Source organism: Onychostruthus taczanowskii, unplaced genomic scaffold (genome assembly GCF_017590055.1).
Source record: "Onychostruthus taczanowskii isolate IOZ18803 unplaced genomic scaffold, ASM1759005v1 scaffold34, whole genome shotgun sequence".
In the NCBI taxonomy this organism is placed as follows: domain Eukaryota; kingdom Metazoa; phylum Chordata; class Aves; order Passeriformes; family Passeridae; genus Onychostruthus; species Onychostruthus taczanowskii.
In genome coordinates this window covers 474,747-497,670 of record NW_024500794.1, presented here as the reverse complement: position 1 = coordinate 497,670, position 22,924 = coordinate 474,747, and the positions used below count along the sequence as shown (strand labels likewise).

Below are 22,924 nucleotides of genomic sequence, written 5' to 3'. Positions count from 1 at the left end.
GGAGACCCACTGATGCGGGTTTGGGGTCTGATGGACACAGCCCCGCCTCAAGGCACGCGTCGCCAGCGGCAGCACAGGGAGAGCCCACACCCAGGCGAGCTGTAGAAAAGGAAATTGTCCCATTTAATGACCTCGCCCCCGTAACACAGACGTGAGCGCATCGCCGACGGGCGGCAAAGCAAAGTGCACAGTGAGCGGGACTCGGCCCCCGCCCTGGAGAAGGCGTGGGAGGGCTCGGGGTGCCCGGCACGGCGTGGGCACCAGCCAGGCGCCCGGCCAGCAGCAAGGACAGGGAGAGCCCCGGGCTCGGTCCAGTTGGCACCAGTGTCAGGTCCAGTTTGCAGGGAGGTACGGCTCTCGTTCGGCTCCGTGCAGTGCAGGGAGGGCAGGGGCAGGTCAAGAGTACCAGGACGGAGGCCAGAGGAGGTGGGTCTGGGGGCGCCTGGGAACAGGTCCTGCAGAACGCCACCATGGCAGGTTTGGAGCCTCCCTGCCCGAACCACAGTTTAACCAAAGCAGGGAAAGGGAATAGAGAAGGGGCTGAAGGCAGAGCAGCCCAGGCAAGGGCCTTCGGGTCTATCTAGCTATTCCCATTTGCAAGGTATCCGGTGAGGGGGTGTGTGGGATCTGCCAAGCACCCCGAAACGGGAGTGAGCCTGGGCGACAGACGTTTACCAGCAGTTCCACGTCCCTGACAGTCTCTCCCAGGTGTGACTCAGGCAACCCCGTGCCAGGAAGGGGGTCCGAGGGAGCCGGGCCTCCCCTCATTATCTGATGGAAGCATCGCTGGGGGGATCACGGTCAGATTCCTCGCTCTCCTCATTCGGGGCTGACTCGCTGTTGGAGGTCGGGGTGAAGGCAGGAGACTTTCTGCAGAGAACAGTAAAGGGCAGCAGTCACAGCATCGCCCAGCGGGAGGGAAAGGACTCACTTTGGTGTGGGCAGGGGTCACCAGAGCAAGGACAGAAACTGAAGTGCCCCTTAGGGCATGTGTGTGTCTGCAGGAATCCCTGGGTGTTTGGGAGGGTGTTCCAGAGGACACCATTCCAGAGCATGAAGCAGAGCTGGGGGAGATGCTGGAGGGTCCTACCCGAGCAGGACCTTGACAAGGTATGTAAGGCTAGGGGTCTGTGGAAGTCCACCACAGGCGTCCCCAGCCTGGAGCCACCCTGGCTCCAAAGCTTTGGGGACTTACACGATGTCCCTGCACAATGGCAGCTCCTCTCTCCATCGGGGGGGTCTTGCCTTCATGTGTCAAAAGTGACTCCTGTGTGTCTCCTACCTTCTGCAGAGGCAGCACCATGACCTATGTGGAGGCCAGCAAGGAGTCCAACAGCCTCTGGGAACTGCCCTCTCTCCACAGCCCAAGAGGGCAGGGCAGGAGTTCTACCATGTCCTTCAGCTCCCTCTCAGCACCACCCTGGCTTCAGGCCCAGGGCACAGGTGTCCCGGCTCTCCTGCTGAAGCTCACCTGTCCCCAGACTGGGTGATGAGCCGCCGGCAAGTCTCCATCTGCACATCCAAGCCTCGCTTCATGCTGCACATTTCCATGTACTCGTGGAGGTGCCGGTTCATGTCATTTTTGGCTGTGGCCAGTTCCAGCTGCTCAAGGGAAACGGTGCAGAGATTATCTCGGGGCATGTGGTGCAGGGCAGCAGGCATGGCCAGACCAAGGGCTGTCACCCACATTACCAGTGACCTGCTCCAGCATCCCTCCCCCAGGGACCCACTCCTCTATTTCACACCCTTCTGTGCCATGGTTCCCCCATTTCCTCCTCCTCCCACCTCTATTTGGTCGATGGTTTCCTGGTATTCCTTCTCACGGCTCTTGAACAGCGACTCCGTGTCCTTAATCACCTTTTCCAGGCTGTCATCCTGCTGCTGAGGAGAGCAGACAGCAGGTTTAGAGGCAGGGAAGCGTCCAACATGAGGAACCAAAGGCCAGAGAGAGACAAATCAGAGAAAGAACTGGCAGCACAGGGAAAAGAGGAAGAAATATATACAGTGTAGTACAAATAAGACAGGAGTCAGCTCGTCAACATGGACTCGAGAGACTCAGGACTCGCCACACCGGGCAGTGACCACATCAGCCCAAACAAGCCCAGCACTGCACTGAAGATCTGGAGAGCACAAACTATTCCTGAGCATCCCCAGGGGACTGCCAAGGGCCAAAGATTTGGGATGACAAGGGCTTTGGCCAGACACCAAGGCCCCTCTTCGGGCAGTTTTGCTGCACAGTGGGTAGGTGGGCTGGAGAACATGAGCAAGGATCACCAGAGACCAATCCAGCCAGAGGAAGTGTTCTGCTCTGGATGGGCTGTGGCTCTTCCCACATGTGGGCACCCCGCCCTCAGCACACCCCTCAGGCTACACGTCCCTGGCCTGTCTCTAAAAAGGAGATCTCAACAGGGATGCTGTAAGGTATTCATGCAGAAAAGGCAGGAGAGCATCTTGTACAGGCCTGCAGAGGGAAAGGGGCTGAAATCTGGTCTTTGAGAGAGCGTCTTCCCAGGCTGAGGCAGGATGAAGCATCCAACCCAACAAGACCTCAGGGCCCTGACACCACCGTTACCTCCCCCTGCACCTCTGCGGCTGCAATGGCGTATCCAGAGAAGTCCTCCCAGAGGAGCAGCGTTTCTTCTGTCTCCTCCCATGTGAGGCTGTCACAATCATCCTCAAAGTCATACTCCCTCCTGGGCACAAGGGAACAGCACGTCAGCATCCAGCAGGAGAGCAAAGCAGGCAGGGGGCTGTATTGGTGCCAAAGCCTTGCACCCACTCATGGGCAGGGCTGCAGCTCTTGGGGGTCTGGCCAGGTGAACTCAAGTGTGCCCAAACCCAACAGCTGATGGGAAAGGGGCTGGTTTTATGGTCAGGAGCTCCAGCAAATCCAAATTCCCAAAAGGCAGGAAGCAGGATGAGAGAAGGGGAGCTGAACCAGCTCCCACTCTGGGCATAGGTGGGCTCAGGTCTCCCAGGGGGTCAGTCCCACTGTGCCACAGAGCACAGGGTGACCATTCTCCACAGCAGCACCTCTCATCTCGCCCTCACCCGGGAAGGGAAGCCACAGACCACCCTTGCCCTCCCCATCCCAGGACCAGCAGGGAGCCTGCTGCTGGAGCCTGGCTGGACACCATGGGCAGAAGTGCACAGCAGCTGCACTCACAGCTGGTTCAGCATCCTCTGCATTTCCTCATTGATACTCATGGCCGTGGTCTCGTCCTCCTCCTCCTCGTCAGGTTTTCGGGAGGCATCGCTCTCCGACAGCGAGGTGTCCTCGTCGCTGACCTGCTTGCGCTCCCGCTTCCGCCCCACCGAGGCTGGGACCTTAACGGGAGACAAGTGCAGAGACTACAGAAACGAGGCCGGGTCCGAGGTCAGGAGCAGGTAGTGGGGAGGAGATGGAGGGGAAAGGAATGGTGGAGGGACAGAAAGGCAGGGAAAGAGAGAAAGACAGAAAGGAAGGAAGAAAAGAAAGAGAGAGAGAGAGAGAGATGGGCTCGTTATGATCAGGTTAAAGATGGGTGCAATGGATAAAACATGGTGTTAGCATTTTCTAAAATTAAAACTAAGCAACTAAAGATGGAATCTATGAATTTGATGAGAAAAAAACAATGTGGTTTTACTGCAGAAAAACTCAAATCACCCACCACCCCAGTCCAGAAACAGGGAAACACAGTGACAGAAACAGGAAAAAAGAGACAGTCTGAAAAAGGTGAAATATGTCAATATTTATAGGCCGACCTTTTTTAAAGAAAGTTTAGAATTTTTTAAATTTCTCAACTGAATGGAACTAACCAGTTGCTTCTGTAGGGACAAAGAGCGAGACAGAAAGGCAGCAACATCCAGAAAGAGAAAAGAGACAGAGACAGAGAAGAGAGACAGAGAGAAGATGACGGAGAGGGGAAGGGAAAGGAGAGAGATGGAGTTAGAGACAGACACTCAAGCACCTTGTCTCCCTCCTGCAGCTGTTCCCCTAGCACTGTGGGGTCCCCGGGCCCAACACAACAGGTCAGCAAGAGCCTGAGGGAACTCTTGATGTCCAAAGCAACATCTGGAGCTTTCCACCTCCACTCTGTGCCCTTTAGCCTGGTCCTCCCAAGAGAGACAGAAAGCAAGGGACCAGAAGGAGCAAGGGCGAGGGTGACCAAGCGTCTCCCATGGCAGGGGGCTGGTGTTGTCTCTTCTACCTCCTCTTTTGGGATCTCTCCTCCCCAGAGCTGGTGGCTGAGTCGGGAGCAGCAGCGGGCGCTTCTCACCTGAAACATCTTGATCATGTCCTCGCAGTTCCGCTGCTGTGCCACATCACACAGCTTGGCAGTGATGTCGATGCGACGGCAGATGTCCATGTCCACCTTCATGGCCTTCTCCTGGATCTTGGTGTCCAGCTCCGTGATGTTCTGAACCCACGGCACCACAGGAAGGGGACAAGGGAGGAATATTAGGCAAGAGAGATGGCAATTGGTGCCCCCACGTTCCCCCTCATGCAGGACTGCTCCCTCATCCCTGCTTTGCTCACTGTGCCCCAGACCAACCCTGCCAGTGCTGGACGGGCCCCACCATGAAAACTGCTTTTCAACACAGCTGCACCACGTGGGTAGGACACTGCCGTGGGGTTGGAGAGGGATTAGGGACTCACATTGCTCATCAGTCCCTTGAAGACAACAAGCTCTGCCTTGAGCTGCTCCACCTTCATGGCCAGCTCTTCCTGGCAAGCTTCAGCCTCCTGGGCTTCCTGCGCCAGGGCGAGAGAGATGTGCAAATCAGCACCAGTGTGGGGCAGCCGGGGTGCAGGGAAAGGGGGAACAGCAAGGCTCACCTCCTGCAGCTCAGTCACCCGATCCTGAAGCTGGACACGCACCGTGTACTCCTCTTCCCATCTAGGGAGACAAACGCCAGTCAGATCCCATCGGCCTCGCCTCGCTGGCTGCCAAAGGGAGAGGACGGAGCGGCAGCTGCTCACCCCAACGCTATCCGAGAGGGGGGGACAGCAGCACCGGGGCGGGAAGGAGAACGTGCCCAGGAATGCAAGGCCTCTTGTTTTCAGGCCATGGCAGCTGCCGAGCCCATCGGCCCCCCTGGCCACAAACGCTGCCCCAGCACGGCCATGGGGGGAGCTGGGGACACCGGCCGCAGGCTCTGCACGGCAGCTGGGCCGCGCGGCCTGCCCATGGCCGTCACAGCCCACCGGCCTCTCCCTCCGGCCCTGAGGGCTCCGACCCTCAACAACAGCTCTGCGGATGGATTGCAGAGTTGCCCCCATCTGCACGGTTTTTTGCTTCTGTGTGTCTGCGGCGCCGCAGTTTGGGCTGTCCAGAAGCACAAACCCCGATCCTGACAGCAGACCCCCTCACAGTGTGAGTGACCACGACGTGCACCGAGGGCTGCTCTTCTGCCTGGCCCAGTGCAGAGGGCTGCCCTGGGCCAGGCCACGCTGCCTGGCCAGGGGCACAAGATCCTCGGCTCTACTGCTGCGTGACAGGTTGGATTAAAGAACACTGTGTCATCCCACAAGGAAGCAGGATGGATTGTGCCACTTCATGCCGGGATGTCCGGTGTGTATTGGGCTCTGCAGCTTTGCAAAAAGCAGAGCTGCAAGGCGCCCAGCCTTGCTGTGCAAAGACACATCCCCTAGCAATTATTATATTATATTTCACTGCATGAGATCAACCTCTTGGGTCTTGCTGCAGTGCTGGCCCAGCCCACGGTCTGCTGGGAGGCCATCAAGCCGTGCTGCTCTTGGCCAAATGATGATCCCATAGAGCAGGGGGGGTGCCATGTGCTGCGGTGCGGCGTGGGGCAGGGCTGCTGCATTCTTACCCAGCTCCTGGCTCTTCTGGAAGAGCCAGGTTTTTCTGAAAAAGTGAGATCATTCTGGGATAGCAACCAGAGCTGAGCTCTTCCTGGTGATGTGAGGTCTGGTTTCTATTTAATGCCTGCAAGCACCAACACAGACACTCCGACTCTGCACAAGGATGTGAAAAATCTCTCCTCTCACTTACCCACACCAAGTTTGAACAATAAATTCTAAGGTCTAGGAGGCCAGAAAGCATATGAAAAGCCCTCACATTTGTTATCTCGAGGTATCTGGACAATCTGACGACGTGGGAGAGCACTGGCTTGTGAATTTCTAAGCTCTTAAAGCTAGCAATGCTGCTCCTTACTCAAACAAGGATAAAAGTGTGCACTCCTTGTGCTGGTGTTGGATCCGTACCACAGCTTCAGAAGGGGAATCAAAGAGTGTTCCCATCCCTTTGGGGAAAGGGACATGAAGGGAAAAGAAAGGAGAAAGTTAAAAGGTAGAATTGCCCTTATATGGGAACTGCTCAAACAAAGCCTCCCTCCCTAGGGACAAAAAATGCCTTCCACCAGAATAAAAAAATTTCAGCATCTTTCTTGGTGTGGCACTGCCTCTTTTTTGGTCCCCGCCTCCCTCTGGGTCCCTATAAAGCCCAGACTCACTGGGGACATAAAGCATAGCTGCAAATCCTGAGTTCATTTCACACCAATGCTGTGGAAGACGAGTGCAGGTCACATACACACCGGCTTAAAAGGCAGGAGAAAACAGCAATTCACCCTACCAGGGACAAATCCACGCACCCATGCACTGCAAACCTCTCTCCTGCCTGGCTCCTTCTCCCCTGCTCCCTCCTGCAATGCACCACTCCTAATAATAGGAGTGGTGCAGCACTGCGTCCGCAGCCGCCGCCAGGTCGCTGCCAGCTGGAAGCAAGGCTGCCCCGCACAACCCCACGGCCACCGGTGTGCCAGGGGGAGAGGGAAGGTCCTCCCTGCACTGCTGCAAAGCAACAGCCTGCCCAGAGGCAGACAGCGAGGGCAGGAGGGTCCCAGCTGCATGCAGACCTGACCATCTCCTTGCCAGCTAGGGGACAGCTCAACCAAAGCCAGAGGTGTGGAAAGATGCAGTGCTGTCCCTGCCAGGTGTGTCCCTTCAACAAGTTCACTTAGAAAAATCAACAATTCCCCCATTTTTAAAAATCCTGCTCACTGCCACAGGCACTGGGGTGCTTTACCCCATCCTGCAGGGTCAGTGCACACTGGGGCTTTGGGCTGCTCGGGGCCTTATCCTCAGGAAAGCTCCATTTATTCCCCCTCCTGCCACATCTGAACTATGCTGGAGCTCACGTCAATGGGGATGGCCCTGCAGCCTGGCACAGCTCCTCAGAGGGCAATTACAACAACAAAAAACCTTCCTGAAGCACTTTAATAAACAAGGGGCCTTATAAGAATGGAACGACTTTGTACCAGACCTTTTGCCTGCAGTGACAAGAGGTGATGTTTTAAACTGAAAGAAGGTAAGTTTACACTGGACATAAGGAACAATTTTTTATGATGGTGGTGAGATACTGGAGCAGGTTGCCCAGAGAAGTTGTGGATGGCCTATCACTGGAAATGTTCAAGGTCAGCACTTTGAGCAACCTGATCTAGTGAAACCTCACAGCAGGGAGACAGGAGTGGGTAAACCCCTAAAGGTCTTCTCCAACCCAAACCATTCTGACTCTAACACACCGTGCTGTAGCACTGCTCACTCCACACCTCCAGTGTGTCCTTGCAACATCCATAACTACTTGTGGATACAAGGAGTAGGTGTAGCAGACAGCACAAACCTGATGAGACTCTCAGATCCCCAGCACTTAGCAGATCTGTGTGATACTCACAGGCATCCTTTGCCCCTATCCAGGCCACCCAATTTCAATCTGCTCCTCTCAAGTGCAGCTCCTGTGAGCCTCCTTCCTGCTGCTCCAAGTATTCTCATACCTCTCCACAGCCCTCCTGGATCCCTGACTTGAATTCTGGCCCTGTGTATCCAGAGAGAAGCTCCTGCTGCACTGCTCCAAGTGCTGTGGGGCGCACAGAAGCAATGCTGTCCTGATAAAAGCTCAAAAGCTTCAGCACCCAAGCCATGGGTAAGAGAACTGGGAAGTCCTGTGTTAATATGGCCTCTTCCATCTGTCTCCAGGCAGGTGGCAAATGCATGACACCAGCTGCACTGTCCCCATGGCAGATCACAACCCACTGTGGCAGGGAACTCTCAGCTCCCAAGGGATGTTGGTGTCAGCCCACAGCATGGAGAAGGGTGTGGAAATGGAATCCTTCTGTCCCATTCCCCTGTTTGGGACCTGGCTGTACCCGTCAGAAAGTTCCCAGTCCTGGATAGGGTCCGGGGTGGGGTCTGCTTTCCCCCAGCTCCTGGTAACACACTCCAAAAATAGATCCCACCAATAACATTGGCTGATAGCAGCTTGTGGTGCCCCCCCATCTCACCCACAGCAGTCCCTCTGTCACCCCCTCTGCAGCCTTCCCTGAAGCTCACTTGCCAGAGCAGGAAAACCCTGCAAAGCTCTCCATTCCCCCCAAGTTTCAGCAGCACCAACAAACCCAACTTGGTCCTCTCTGGCTGACCCACTTTGAGGCTCAAGCTTTCCTGGCCAAAAAACTGGCTCCAGCTTCCCACTCTCTGATCTGAAAATGCAATGCAAGGAGTGCTGCTCTCCTCTGAAGAAAGAGCCTGACCACTGGCTTAATAACAAAAGGCCTTAGGTACATGCAGCAGTAGGTGGCAAAGAAGAGATGCCAAGTCTTCCTTTCCACGTGCCTTGCTCAGTGCCTCCACAGCATCTGACAGGCAAGTTTGCTCAGCCTAAGCCTTATAAAGCCAAAAACATAAGGTGTCATCTTGGACCCCAGCCTCGATCCTGGCACTGGAGCCCATGGCTGTGCAGAACCAGTCAGTGGCATAGCTCCTATGGGGAGTTGGCTGTGGAATCACAAACTTTCTAAAGCGTCATAGCGTGACTTCTGAAAAAACCCCAAAGCAGTGGCTCGGGTGGTGTCAGTCGCCAGTGACGCTCTCGCCCGGCCCTGTGCTCTGACCCCACAATGCCAGCCCAGCCTGATCTCATCCTACGTGCGGATCCGGGAGAGGCCTCGGAAACTGGCCTGACACAAAGCAAGGGGCGAGAGCAGCGGCCACCCTGCACGGGAAAGAAGAACCGGCCAAGAGATTAGCTTTGCATTCTGCTTCACCCTTCTCCTAGGCACATGCCAAGCCACAGCTATTTTGGGTCGGGAGGAAAGCCCCCGAGGAGTGGGGTGTCCTGCCTCGGCTCTCTGCTGCTGAGGGCCAGCTGGAGAGCACTGGCCAGGGAAAGGGCCTAGGAGAGGCCAGCCACGCTGCTGAGGGGCTTCTCGACACCTTCCGACACATCCAGAGAACTCCTTCCTTCCCAGCAGCCTTCTCCAATCCAAACCCGCTCACTGCTGCATGTCCACCTTCCTCACCTACTTTCAGGCTGCTCCTCCTTCCTGAGAATTCCCAGATCCCCTTGGCTTTAAAACACAGCTCCTGGAGTTATTCCTTCCCTGCCTGGAAAAGCATTTCTAGTCCCTCACGCCAGGTTGGTAAGATGGAGAAAGGCTCAACAAACATCCCGAGAGGATTCGCACACCGGCTGGCAAGGGAGGAGACCCAGGCACAAACAAATGCTTTCAGGGGTGCACATTTTTCCTCATGCTGCCTGCAGCCCGAGAAGTCTGGCGAGGACCGTCGCCTTCCCTCCCTGCTTCCCCCTCACATCGCGCACCGGGCAGAGCCCTGCAGCCTCCCCGGCGACAGTTTCGGTGTCCCGGGGAATGCCGCTGGTGCCCGTCGCTCCCGCCGCCCCTTCTCACCTGCGCTTGTACTCGTCGCGCTCCCTCTTCACCTTGGCCAGCACGTTGTAGAGCGCTCGGATCTCGGGGGTGATGGTGTCGATCTGCACACCCACCCCGTCGGGATGGACCCAGGAGACGCCCGGTCCCTGCACCAGGGTGGTCTCGGGCCCCGGGCCGAGCCGCCGCGCTTGCGAGAAGGACCAGATGGTGCCGGGCATGAAGCGGGAGCCGGCCGAGTAGGCGGAGGGCTGCCCGGGACCGCCGGGGCGGGAGCCGGGGGACCCCAGCGCCCGGGCCGAGCCCAGCCCCAGTCCCGGCCCCAGCCCCAGCCCCAGGGTGCGGATGGGACCCACGAAGCCGGTCTGCACCGCCTGGTCCCGGCGCGGGGGTCCGCGGCCGCGGCCGCCCGCCCCCTCCTCCAGCGCCTGCTGCAGCTGCTTCTCCAGCTGCCGGTTGCGCCGCTCGAGCTCGTGGACCTTGGCCAGGAAGCAGCGGAACCGCAGGTTCAGCGTCTTGAGGACGCTGATGTTGGAGCCCAGGTCGTTGCGGAGGGCCATGGCGGCGGGCGGCGCGGGGAAGGGGCCGGCGGGCGGCTCCCCGGACAGGGGCTCGGCGGCGGGCGGCGGCGGCAGCTCGGGGCCCGCCAGCCCCTGCTGCTCCTGCGGCAGGAGGAAGAGGTTGGGGCCGAAGAGCGGGTTCATGGCGGCGGCGGGACGGGGCGGGGGGATGCGGCGGCGGAGCCGAGAGCCGCCGCCGGCCCCGGGCGGAGCGAGCAGAAGAGGGGACGCGGCAGAACCTCCCTTTCCTCTGCCGGCTCCCGCCTCTCCCCCCGTCGAGGGGCGGCTCGGCCTCCCCGGGGGGTTTCGGGGCGCCCCGGGGCGAAGGGACGCGGCCCGGTCCAGCAGGATTCCCCGGAGGGAAGTCCCTCTCCGGCACCGCTAGCTGAAGCCCCGCCTGTTACTGATTTCCGTAACTAGCCCAGCTGCAACACAGTGTGCTTCTGCCTCCTTTTAATTTTTTTTTTTTCCATAGAATTTAGTGCTGCCCCCCTTAAAGAAGGCATAAGTTCGCCTCTGCACCCCAAACCCTGTCGTTGTCCTCTCTGGAGCCCCCCAGGACGGCCCTGCCCCTGCTGTGCCCCCAGCCCGCCTACGGGCTGGACAATGGCGAGCCAGCGGGCCGAGGAGGCTGTGTGGAGGCAGCCTCTCAGATACCGTGCTCGGCTTGCAGCCGGCCTCCTCCTTCCTTGTTCACAAAGCAGCCTCGGGTCTTGCTCCATGTCCCTTCTTTTAGCCTTCTTTAGGTCATTGCCTCTTACCCCGTGACCCCGACCCCAGGTGAATTCTGCAGAAAGCGCTGGCGTCGCCCCTCACCCCATTATCCGGTGGGAGGAGACTGCGCACAAATCGATCGCTACGTAAATATTTTATGGATGTGGACACCTGTGTTCCCTTGCTGTCTGCGTGCTCCTAGCCCGTTCCCCCAGGACTTGAGGAGCTGAGCCGAGTGTGGCACTTGCGCAAAGCGGCCTCGGATGTCTCACTGAGCCATCGGCAAGGGGTGAGCGAGCAGTGGGTTGGAATTCAGAGAGATGCTCAGCACCACACTGTGCTGAGCTCTCTGGAAGGAGCTGGGCATGCTCCAGTGGGGCAGTGTGCTACAGCCCTTCCCTTGGGATCAAAGGCATGGCTCAATCCACAGTGCCAGGAACTTGCCGGCTCCACTGAGGATGGCCAGCTTTGTGAGTCTTGACTGAGAGTCTGCCTATTTTATGTTCCCTGCTGCTTCTTCTCCAGGGCTACAGGTCTCCTCCATCCCTCCATTACTCTTCTGCCATCCTGACCCGGGAGAAGTCCAAATCAAATCTGTTCCTCTCTCGGGCCTTGCTGTGTCCAGCATCAGTTATATCCTGTGGCCTATATCCCCTGTCCTGCCCACGACGCAAGGCTCCCCAGAGCAGCCCCCAAGTGCATTTATAATACTTCCTCTCCCACCAGTAACCATCTGCATCCTCCCTGGCACACCCATGACCACTGAAGCTCAACTGGATTTCAGTCCCTCCAAGATGGGCTTGGTTTGGGGAAGAAGTGAGCTTTTCTGTCACCTCCTTTTTAATGCTTTTCCTCTTCTCAAGCAGATGTTCCTTTGCTCTTCCTCTGACTAGGGAGTCTGAGCAGTGGCAAGCAGTGCTTTTCTCCAGGGAGTGGAGGGCAGGAAGGTTGTCCTCATGGGCAGGCAGAAGAGATTCCCATCTTCCAAAAATCAGTGCTGCAACAGCAGCTGGTAGGGAGCAATGTGCCTGGCAGCAATGCCACCAAATAAACACCCAGGGAAAAGAGAAGGACAGATGGACAAGAGGGATCCCAGTCAAGAAGCTTGTTTTGAAGCAGCAGTGACAGTTCCAGCTCAGAAACCTCCCAGCATGTGACTTTCAGCCACTGCTGACTCCCTCCTTCCTGCTGCCACGTCCTGTCACCCGTCCCCCACGCTGCCACAGCCTGCCTGCTTGCCTGGCAACCCGTGCCTTCTGCCACATCCTCCCCTCTCACACACTCCTGGTTTTACTCCTCCATACCCTTGCACCTGGGAAAGCAAGGTCAGACTGGGGGGATCTGCTGCTGCAGTGGAGAGCATGGGCAACACCACAAACTGTGCAGCAAGTGCTTTCCTGAGCTCTGCCTCTGTCCGGCTGGGGAAACCCAGCAAGTGGAGCTGATTAATGAAATGCCAGTGGAGGAAGGCATTGCCATCCATCAGGAAAAGCTTTTTTTACCAGCAGGCCAGCACAGCACTGGAGCAGGTGGTGGGATCTCTCTTTGTGGTGGTTCTTGGGGCTCAGCTGTGCAAATCCAGTGATGTGACCTAGTGCCAGGACAGCCCTGCTTACAGCAGGGACTGGGCTACAGACCTCCAGCACCTCTTCCCACCAGCTCTCCTGCTGCCTCCGGGACAGGAGGCAACGTGGAGCCTCCTTTTTTCTCTAACTTCGTTTGCTTAGGATACTTGCTGGAGTAAAGGATTCCTACTGATGCAGAAGATTACTGGGGCAAAGGGACAAATTATTCTACTTATTCCCGCAGAAGCCCAGAAGCTGGAGACAATCCTGGTACCCAGAGCACTCCTCCTCTGGGCCTCAATCTCACTACGGCTCACAACAGCTCCTGCTCCTCATCTTCCCCTCTTGGGTCACCTAACACCTGCCACCTCTCCAGACCCTCCCACTGCTCCTGCTCCCTCTTTATCAGCTCACGGTCAGCAGTGGCACTGCTGGACTGCAGCTGCTGACATGCAGAGCTGCTTGTTACAGCCCTTAAAATCATTCCTGTAGCCAGTGTGAAAATAGACACTTGCAAACGTAGTATTTATCTTCCATGGATTTTAAGGCCAAGGAAGAAGCACTGCATTTTCTGACCCTGTGCAAAACAGACAGTGCAAATTCCTGTAGTTCAGATCAGGTACTCCTGTGGGACTCTGTCTCTAATTGCTGACAGTGCAGTGAAAAGAGATTAAGCCTCTACCACTATCCTCCATGGGCAAATCAAGGTAGGTTTCCCAGCTGCAAACCTCTATTAAAGTCACCTGTCGCCTTTGCATTTGCCCAGCTGTAACATCCATTACCAGGCTGAGATGCTCCTCCTCTCCCAGATCTCAGAAGCTCTTGGTAGCTAGCACACCCTCCTTGCAAAGGTACTTCATAGGTGAAACCTGTCCAGATCAGCTCCACAGCTTTCACAGAGGCTCGTTTTGGAAGGCATAGGTCTCCTTGGTGTGTCTGTACCCCATCTCCCCGCCCCCCTTTTCCCCATGTACCTCAGTGGTACCTCCTCCCTTGCTCAACACTGCCAAAGTATTTCTGTGTAAACTCTCAAGTCTTCCAGCTTCCAAGATTCTTCACTAAAACTGATCCATAAAATTGTTTCTATCCATAACCAGAGGGAGGTGTTGCAATGCACACACGACTTTTGGGCCTAGCAAAGTCACCAGCCCAGTCAGCTGCCTGGATTTGAGTGCAGATGTGGAGAAATGGGTGCAGAGGAGCAGTTGCCAGCAGCAGCTAGGTGATCGCCACACGTAACACACAGAAATGTTCCTGTCTAACAGCAAAGGAGGGCATGCATTTTCTTCTAAAAATACACAAACAACAGTCCAGGAGGGAGTTTTGAAGCCAGGTTTTCATGAGAAGGCAGCTCTAGGCAGTACTAGAGCCTGGGACCCAACAGATTTTACCTTCTCAGTGGTACTCCAGACTCCATCAGGCAAGTGGGACTTGCAGACATCCTCCTCAGGAGCTCTCCACACCTCCCTAGCAGGGATGGACAGCTGGGGGAGCAAGATCCACTGATGGCTCTTGGGCCATTTGTGGATTCAGCCCCTACAAAGGTGTCTGTATCTCTGGGTGTTACGTGCAATGCAGTGTGTGCACGACGATCCAGATTTCATACCCTAGTCCCTGAACAGTGCAGGGCAGGATTTCAGCCCCTTGCTCAGGATACAGGCGGACATGAGGCAACGCAGCCAGAGCAGACATTACAGCACATGACATCACTGGAGTCAGTGACTGACCCTGTCACCGCTGCAGTCTCTTCTCTTTCCATTACACACTCCTGTCCCCAGAAGTCTTCACTTTCCTTCCTGCAGCACCCCAAGGTTGCAGAGCCTCTCCCTCCCGGTGTGCAGAGGGGAGCTGCTGGAGCCTGCAAGGCAGGAGCTGCCAGCTGGCTGTCTTCGTTGTGCCCTGATAAGGCTTCTCCAACAGACTCCCAGTCTGGGGAGAAGGACGGCACGCAGCACAGTGGAACAGATATCACGACTGCTCTCAACAAGCTTTTAATCTGTGACAGCATTTTTGCCCCTCAGATCTGCTTTCAATCCTTGCTCTGCCTCAGTTCTTGCTTTGCTCTGTCTCAGCTCCCGCAAGCCTCGTTATCAGCAGCTTTCAGATATTAAAACACATTAAAGGAAGGTACTGAAAGATGATCCAGCAGTCACATTCTCCAGAAATCTCAGCTTTCAGGTAACAAAAGATTCCCAGAGTAAGGAGGTGGCTGCAAGCACAAGCCTAATGTGACCACAGCCTGGTACCAGAATGCAGAGGAAACCACCAAGCTTTGTCCCCAGCTGCTGCATCCCCAGTACCGCCTCTGAAGCTCAATGGTGGCATTTCAATGTCACACTCAACATTATCTCTCTGAACAGCAATAACTGCAACAGCTGAAATCAAGAGCAGGAGATCAAACCACCAAAGAGAGATGAAAATTTATCCCATCTCTTCCCAGCTATAACAAAAGGTTTGCAGGCATGCCAAGTGATTGGAACAACGCTCAGCAAGAGAGAAATTTTCTTGACACACTTAAAGCAGTGGTTATTCCTGCATTTCAGGGCTGAAATTCCACCATAATTTGGACATTTGCTGGAAAACAGACAGTTAACTTGGGATTCCAGCCAGGAAAACTCCATCCCTGCTGATGGGGTTATCAGGATGAACTGGATCTCAAGCTGAGGCTGCACACTCACATGGTTACCTCAGCAGGCAGCAACAACACGGGACAGATCCGCATTGCTCCCGAAAGGACAGGCCCAGGGCTTAAAGAGGCTCTCGCTGCTTTTCTCACTAAAACTTACGGTGCATTTGTCTTCTCTGAACATTTCCCAGTTTACAGCGTTTATGCAGATGGGGGGTACTAAAAAATGCAATATTGAATCAGTAATTCTTTCCCTTGGGTGCTGTTGCACCTAGCATTTATTTAATTATTCTGAAAGACGTCGAAAATCTTCCCTTGGGTCCTCTGTAACCAACAATCCAGACCTCCACACACAAACCCAAAGTGAGACAGTTGCATTCAGAGGCTCCTCCCTGACCTAATTCACATGGGGAAGGAAGCATGGGGAAAAAGTTAATTTTCAACTTGGAAGATATTTGTTTAATGGCTATTCAACACAAAATGATAAAGTCAGTTCCCCTCTCCACTCCAAACAGGGTTATAGTAAACAAAACAAACAGATAGATAAGCCCTAAAAAGCAGAAGATAACAAGGTCTGTAACAAAGACCAGGACTCCTGAGACACTGAACCCATTACAGGAATTACACAAGTGCAACCATGAAGAGCTCCAGCCAGAAATTTCACAACTGATAAAAAAGCATTATCATGGGCTTCGTGGGAAAGAGCAGATCTGTGATGGGATGTTTGAGAGAAACTGCAGGAGCGTGTAAAGTTTATTATGCAATGTTTTAAGGAAGATTATGGGAGCAAAACTTACTATGGGTTGTTGAGGATCAAGGGAGGCATCGAGCTAAATCAGGGAGAATTGAGCATAGGAAATGGAGAAAGGAATAAATAGGAGCCAGTCACACGGAGAGTGGCTGCGGGTCGGTGTGCCTGTGTGGCTGAGCCCTGCTCCCAATTACCACCATCTGTCCTGGCCTGGCATTAAGCTAATCCCAGCTGTTTTCCCTGCATGCATGCACGCTGCTGGCCCGTTAGCTAACTGCAAGCTGGGCTAGCCTGCAAGCAGGAAAGAGGCCTAAGAACCAGGCAGCAGACAGATCACAAGCCCGAGGACCAGCTGCCAGAGACCCAGCAAAGCGTGGGCAGACTATCCACCAGCATGGTCCAGGTTTGATGGGCCAGGGAGCAAGAACAGGATCAGGCCTTTTTTGTTCATGTTTTTTAAGTGCTGTTTTGTGTTTCCCTGGGCACTCACCACAGCAGGTTCCCTCAGTTTCTGCTGATCGCTCTGTGCCTGGTGGCATCGATAGGGTGGAAAGCTGCAGCCTCACACGTAGCAGACCAGGACATTTAAATAGAAACAGCCCAGATCGCTGCTTGCTGTCTCTTAGGAGGAGCAGCTGCAGCTGGGTGACCATAAAGGCAGAGATCTTCACTGTACAGCTCCACAAACCAAAAGCAATCCCTGCTCAAGTCTGGAGGCCAAGAACTGAGACACTGCTGGAGACCAGAAAAATGGTGAAATGGGGACAGTCACAAGAGTGAACTAAGTGACAACGGAACTGCGGAAGCACTGGGCTAGAGCCTTGCCCAGACAAAGCACTCAGCTGACAGCTCCACACAATACAGCCTTCATGCAGGCAGCAAGGGTTTCAGCTCCCACTGCTTCTGCACAAACATCCCTGTTGTAGGGAATGAGGACAGACACCAGAAATGCCAGAGCATCAGCTGGGAGTAAGAGGGGTTTCTGCTGCAAAGGAATAAGGGGACACAGCAGAATTCTGTATTTAATGTTCCAAGAAAAAAGAACAAGACTTGAGCAAGAGTATAAAACTTTTAATGGGTCAGTGCATCAGTCCTTGATGCAAAGGGGGCTATCATTGTCCCAGGCGCTCAGAGCTGCAGGGATGATCTGCACAGAGCAGCAGAGTGGGGGTACACAGAGAGCTGCAGCAGCCTTTGCTCTCCAAGGAAGGGACCAACATGTGGAAAAGCAGTTCCTCTCACTGTCCATTTGCTTTCACTCTATGCTTCTTCTTCCTGGTAGGGACTTTAGGCCGCATCATTTTGGGAGAAGGCCGGACAGACTTCAAGGGTCTCCTCTGGGCTTGCAATGAACGTTTCTTCTTCAAAGCGGGATGGGGCAGCTTCTGCTCTTTGTCAGCTTTTGATCCCTCAAGTTTCTTCTTTTTGGGGGGAGGCTCCGTGATGATGGTATCAGGAACAGCGGACGGAGCTGCCGCTTCCACAGCAGGCTCTTCATCTGAAAGGAGAGAAAGGCGCTGTGAGAAGAACCGCGTGGCTTCTGCAGGGTTAGCAGCCTGCGAGGGCAGGCCCAGCCAGCTCAGCTGAGCTCCAGCACTACGTCACCTTTCTGTGCCTGCGGGATGGCATTGGAGAACTTCTTGAGCTTGGCGATGAAGAACCCGTCCATATTGTGCGTGTGGGGGTAGAAACGCCGCGTAGACTTGAGGGACGGGTGGAAGCGACGGTCCTTGAACCTGGAGGAGGAAGTGGGGTGAGGAGCGATACAGCACCTCTGCTCAAGCCTGGCCACCAAGGAGCAGTCACATGTGCAGCTTGTGACCCGGCACGCACCTGGTGAAGCCTTCCTTGCCAAAGTCCAGGCCTGTGGCCACCAAACGGACGTTGCGTTTCTTCAGGGCATAATCCACAACCCACTCGTTCTCCTCCACCTGCCAGAGGCTAAGCGTTAGGATCCAAACCCCAGCATCTCCTGAGGAGGAGGTGACCACAGCAGATGATGGTAGGAGGCACGTACCATGATGGAGCAAGTGCAGTAGACAATGTAGCCCCCTGTCTCTGAGGCAGCATTGACCGAATCTATGGCGCTAAGAATCAGCTCCTTCTGCAGGTGGGCACAACGCAGGATATCCTTCTCATCCTGAGGGAGAATGAAAGGTTAGGATGCCACAGGCACAGGGAAGCACCCCATGCCTCTGCTGTGGATGAGGGAATGACAGGAGAGCAGAGCACACATAATGTAAAAGAGTCTGGAGTCTTCTGCAGAAGTAATACCAAGAAACCAGCCCTGGTACAACACACACAATAGGAAAGAAAAGGAAAAAAATATTGTAGGTATCTCTCAAGAACAAAGCTGCCCCCAAAGGCCTTCCTCTCATGACTCATACTTGAGTCTGCACTTGCCACCCACCTTGTTGGTTTTGACAGCAGGATCCTTGGAAATGACACCTGTTCCACTACAAGGAGCATCAAGCAAGACACGGTCGAACCCTCCAAGCACCTGCAGGCAGATGTAGATTTGGAATTGCACTCACAGGTGGGGACTCAAAACAAGGCCAAGACTAGAAGAGGAACCAGAAGGCTGGGAAGGCAGGAAAAACTCCTTCTCCCTCTTCCCTGTCCACCTTCCTGCCTCTGTATCATGTAACAAACACACTCCCCAGCAGCTCTGCTCATCCTGCTGTGACAGGTGACTCTGGAGAGCACAGCTTCACCAAGGGACAGCAGAGCAGCTCTGGGCAAGCACTGTAAGCAGGAACGTACCTTGGGGAACTGGCGTCCATCGCAGTTACTCACAACAGCATTGGTGACTCCCAGGCGGTGCAAATTCCCTACCACGCTACGTAGCCGCTCGGCACTGCTGTCATTAGCCAGGATCATCCCTGTGTTCTTCATAAGCTGAGCTGCCAGAGGGCAAAGCACACCAGCAAGGGGCTGAAAACCTCATGTGCCTTCATCTCCAGTGCCAGCCACCCCCTCCTGTCCTCGAGTTCAGTCCCCCTCCATTCCCCCTTTCTGTGTGGGAACTCCTCACTTGACAGAGCATCCCTCCCAAGGCCCCAGGATGGTACCTATGTAGCTGGTCTTGCCTCCTGGGGCACAGCACATATCCAGGATGCGCTCATTCTCCTGTGGAGCCAGCGCCATGACAGGGAGAAGACTGGAGGCTCCTTGCAGCATGTAGTGTCCGGCCAGATACTCCGGGGTGGCACCTGGGCAGGGAAGGCAGAACAGAAGGAGGTGACACGTGAAAGAAAGGGGAGCAGGAGCGGGTGAGCTCAGCCCTGTAGGGTAAAGGCGATCTCACCGATGGGCACAGTGGAGTCATAAATAACCAGCCCCGTTTTCGACCACTTCCCCAGGGGGTCAAGGTTCACGCCACGGTTGATGAGAGCCTGCAGGACAAGGAGAAGGGACTGAGCCACCACTCTGGGGGACAGGCAGCTCAGGACACGGCCACCGGCTCCTGCTCACCTGTGCCAGGTCCCGCCGCCGCGTCTTCAGCGTGTTGGTGCGAATGGTGACGGGGCGCGGAACCTCGTTAGCCTCCAGGAAGTTTATCAGCTGCACGGAAGAAGGGACAGAGAACAGAGACAGAAATGAATTCTCAGGGATGCAGCCAAACCCCCGTCAGTCAGCACAGCTACGGGCAGGGCAGGATCCCACCTCAGGGAGAGGGAAGATGTCCATGAGCTTGGTGAGCAGGAAGTCGCTGTAGGAGTAGTAGGCGGCCATGTCCCGGCGCAGCAGCGCCAGGTATTCCTGCCGGGAGCGCCCCTCCTCCCGCTTCACCCCGAAGTCCTGCAGCACCTCCATGTTGCCCTGGATGCGCTGGTGAATGACGTGCAGGTCAGGGGGCTCAGCAGGTGGGAACACAGTCAAGGAATGACCAACAGCCAAGGAACTCGCACAGGGATTCTTCACAAGTACAATCAGCCGCGCCGGACGCGCGCGCCACAACAGAGCCTGCTCCAGAAAGGCTCTGCTGGAATACTGCTTCCATCAGAGCTCAGCAGATGCAGGACTCAAAGGATTAAACTGGACAAAAAAAGTCCACAAAGCAGAACTAGAGGGTGTTTAAAAGAATTACTTTAGATAAATAGAGAAATTTTCTTTCTATTGAAAAAACAAAAAAAACCTAAAGAAGTGTTTTAATACAGAAAGCATTACCTGCAGCAGAAAAAGAGACCAGCAATTCTCCAAGGGCAACCAAGCAGTACAGAGGAGTGTAAGAAGGGAGGCAGGAAATGAAAATCACCAAAGTCCAGAAGCAAGCACTTTGGATGCTAGAATTGCTGTCATCAGAAACTCTGGGAATGGGTAATGCAAACACCCACCAGGAAAATCAGGGTAGAGAGGAACAAACCACATAATAAATCATCCATATGTATTTAGGACTAGAAAGGAAATTAGGGCAGGTTCCAAGCCCCATACAGGGCGTCACAGATTTCCTAACTGTGCTATACAGATGCACAGCATTATACACTATCTATTAGGACAGCTCAGCTAAAAATACCTTGCCATGCACAGACACTTTTGCTAAGCAATATGCATGATAAAGTCCAAGTGAAGCTCTCTGGTTGTATCCAGGCCCCGTGCTGCATCACGCACATGGCTTCTGGATGTCACAGATAAAAAGGATATCCTCCTTCTCAATCTCTTCACTAGTTGGCAGTTTAAATGGCTCATCTATATCCAGGATGAGCTGCAGATCTGGGCCCTCTTCTTCCTTCTGTCCCATTTTCTGCTTGCTTGCCTCCTCTGCTTCCTCTTCCTCCTCCTCTTCTTCTTCGCTGTCATCTTCACTGAGGGCTTCCCTAAGGACCAAGAACACAGATGCTTTTCAACTACCACTTCTTAGTTGGCACAAAAGACAGAAGAATAACAACACAGGCTCCTCATCTACCCAGGAAAGGCTCTACACACTCACCTCTCAGGCTTCTGCTTCAGGGCAGCTTTTTCAATAGGCAGCAGCTAAACAGAGACAAAAGATTAATCAAAAAACATCCACAGTCGTCCCCTTGCTTCCCACCATCTGTGAAACTTACTTGCTCTGTTTAAAAGGGACAACAAACAAAAGCACTGAATGTTACGCTGGAATCAGCTGCTAAACTTGAAATCATTCTTGTGAAGAAAAGAAGGGAAAGCTCTCCACCATCTCTCCACCCCCTGCCATCAAAGCCATCCCTTCCCCCAGGCCCGAGGGGTCCTTTCAGCCAACAAAATCACGTGTTTCTTGCGTACTCAAGGGCAAGAAGTTCCTACCTCTTCTTCCTCTGATGATGAAGCACCATAATCGTCCACCATCTCCTCGCTGCTCCCATCCTCATCCTCCTCCATCTCCCAGCCCTCTTCCAGCTCACCATCACTGGATAATTCCACATGGTTTCCTTTTGGCTGGGTTTTCTTGGCTTTGGCTGGAGCCAGCCACTTGGAATTGCTATCACTGAAGCCAGAACGGCCACGGGCAGTTTGTCCTGCTGCCTTTACAGCACGTTTGTCCTTCTGTGGGGACAGCTGCTCTTCAGCTACAGAAAAAGCAGTTAAAAGTTAGAAGTATTTCAAAATCAGCTGCTCTGCTTTTTCAGTTGTTACATAAGAAGGCCTTAGTTGGAGTGCTGAGCTGCCTGTCCAGAGGGAGGGACTGCTTGCTCTCTACATCTCATGAAGTCCTGGGCATATTCTCACCTGTCCCTCAGTGGACCTTGCAGGAGATCTAACTAGAATTCCAAATTACAACACTGCCACAAAACTCTTATGGTACCTGCTCTGACATATTGCAGTACCCTCTGTCCCAAGTCTTTGTCTATCCTCCCTTCTTTCTACTTTAAAAATTTCCTGGGCTACACAAGATGTAACACAAAGACTTAAAAGCCTCAGCTATAAAGGCAGCCTGCAACAACCGTGCTGTGAATGGAGGAGAAGTAAAAAATGGATTTAACATGCAGAAGAGAGACCTTTGACTAGCTCTTCAGACAACACTGCCTCCTGGCATGGCAGCCACCAGAAATCAGATAAAATTGTTGTTATCTGTTACAGAGAACCCAAAAGAGGGCCAAGATGATGAAGGGTCTGGAGAGGAAGCTGAGGTCACTTGGTCTGTTCAGCCTGGAGAGGAGGAGACTGAGGGGAGAGCTCACTGCAGGCTGCAACCTTCTGATGAGGGGAAGAGGAGGGGCAGGCACCGATCTCCTCTGTGGTGACCCGTGACAGGACCAGGGTACGGCAATCAAAGTTGTGTCAGGGGAGGTTTAGGTTGGATATCAGAAAAAGATTCTTCACCCAGAGGGTGGCTGGGCACTGGAACAAGTTCCCAAGGAAGCGATCACAGCACCAAGTCCGTCTGAGTTTAAGAAGCGTTTGGACAACGCCTTCAGGCACACGGTGTGACTCTTGGGATGGTGCTGTGCAGGGCCAGGAGCTGACCCAACCATCCTTGTGGGTCCCCTCCAACTCAGGATCTCTAGGATTCTGTGATTTAAAAGAACGAAATTCCACGTGTCCTTTGCCTGGAAAACGACGCTAGAAAAGGACGGTGGCGGCAGCGCCCGGGGGAAGCAGGACGGGGGAGCAGCGGCCCGCCATCCCGGTTCGCACCCGCTCGCACTCACCTCGGGGCTCCCGCTCCGCTCCTGCTCCTCCCGCGGGCCTCCTCCCCGCCGGGCCGCCGCCCGCTCCCAGCCGCCTCTTCGCAGCCCTGCACCGGGAGGGGAAGCGCCGATCAGCCCCGGCCCGGCCCGGCCGCCCCGGCCCGCCGAACCGCCCCGCTCACCTCCTTCTGCCGTGACTGGAGAGCTTCTTCCTGCCGGCCTCGGGCTCTGCGGGAAGACACGCGGCGGTCAGACGGCCGCGGGCGGGCGCCGCGGGGCGGGCCGGTGCAGGCCGCACTTACCTGGCGGCAGGAAGCGGGCCAGCTCCACCTCGGCCCCGCGCTGCTTGCGGGCCTTGCGCCCGGGGCCGCGCTTCTCTTTCCTGCTGGGGTCGAGCTTCCGCCCCATGGCCGCGCCGCGGGCGGCAACGTCAGCGGCGCGGGCCG

General features: G+C 55.0%; 2 protein-coding genes across 9 annotated transcripts; both read right to left on the bottom strand.

The window, feature by feature from the left end:
• Positions 1-100: 100 nt before the first annotated feature.
• Positions 101-10,391, bottom strand: IFFO1 (intermediate filament family orphan 1). Of its 8 annotated transcripts, XM_041410903.1 has the most exons (10): positions 9,694-10,391; positions 4,820-4,880; positions 4,640-4,735; positions 4,260-4,400; positions 3,745-3,807; positions 3,167-3,327; positions 2,573-2,693; positions 1,786-1,881; positions 1,472-1,602; positions 101-870 (listed from the first exon to the last, which is right to left on the bottom strand). In XM_041410903.1, exons 1-10 carry the CDS (start codon positions 10,374-10,376, stop codon positions 768-770), a joined length of 1,656 nt encoding a protein of 551 aa, XP_041266837.1. In that variant the 5' UTR covers positions 10,377-10,391; the 3' UTR covers positions 101-767. The 8 variants fall into 8 exon arrangements, with proteins under 8 accessions (XP_041266837.1, XP_041266831.1, XP_041266832.1 ...); XM_041410897.1 differs by having other exon boundaries at positions 4,640-4,880; XM_041410898.1 differs by having other exon boundaries at positions 1,786-1,878; positions 4,640-4,880.
• Positions 10,392-16,943: 6,552 nt separating this feature from the next.
• On the bottom strand, positions 16,944-22,894 carry NOP2 (NOP2 nucleolar protein). Its single transcript, XM_041411052.1, has 16 exons — positions 22,781-22,894; positions 22,661-22,706; positions 22,500-22,585; positions 21,154-21,416; positions 20,819-20,862; positions 20,533-20,705; positions 19,555-19,754; positions 19,363-19,452; positions 19,196-19,283; positions 18,960-19,100; positions 18,652-18,791; positions 18,299-18,388; positions 17,906-18,028; positions 17,722-17,819; positions 17,494-17,624; positions 16,944-17,386 (listed from the first exon to the last, which is right to left on the bottom strand). Exons 1-16 carry the CDS (start codon positions 22,884-22,886, stop codon positions 17,127-17,129), a joined length of 2,079 nt encoding a protein of 692 aa, XP_041266986.1. The 5' UTR covers positions 22,887-22,894; the 3' UTR covers positions 16,944-17,126.
• Positions 22,895-22,924: the final 30 nt, after the last annotated feature.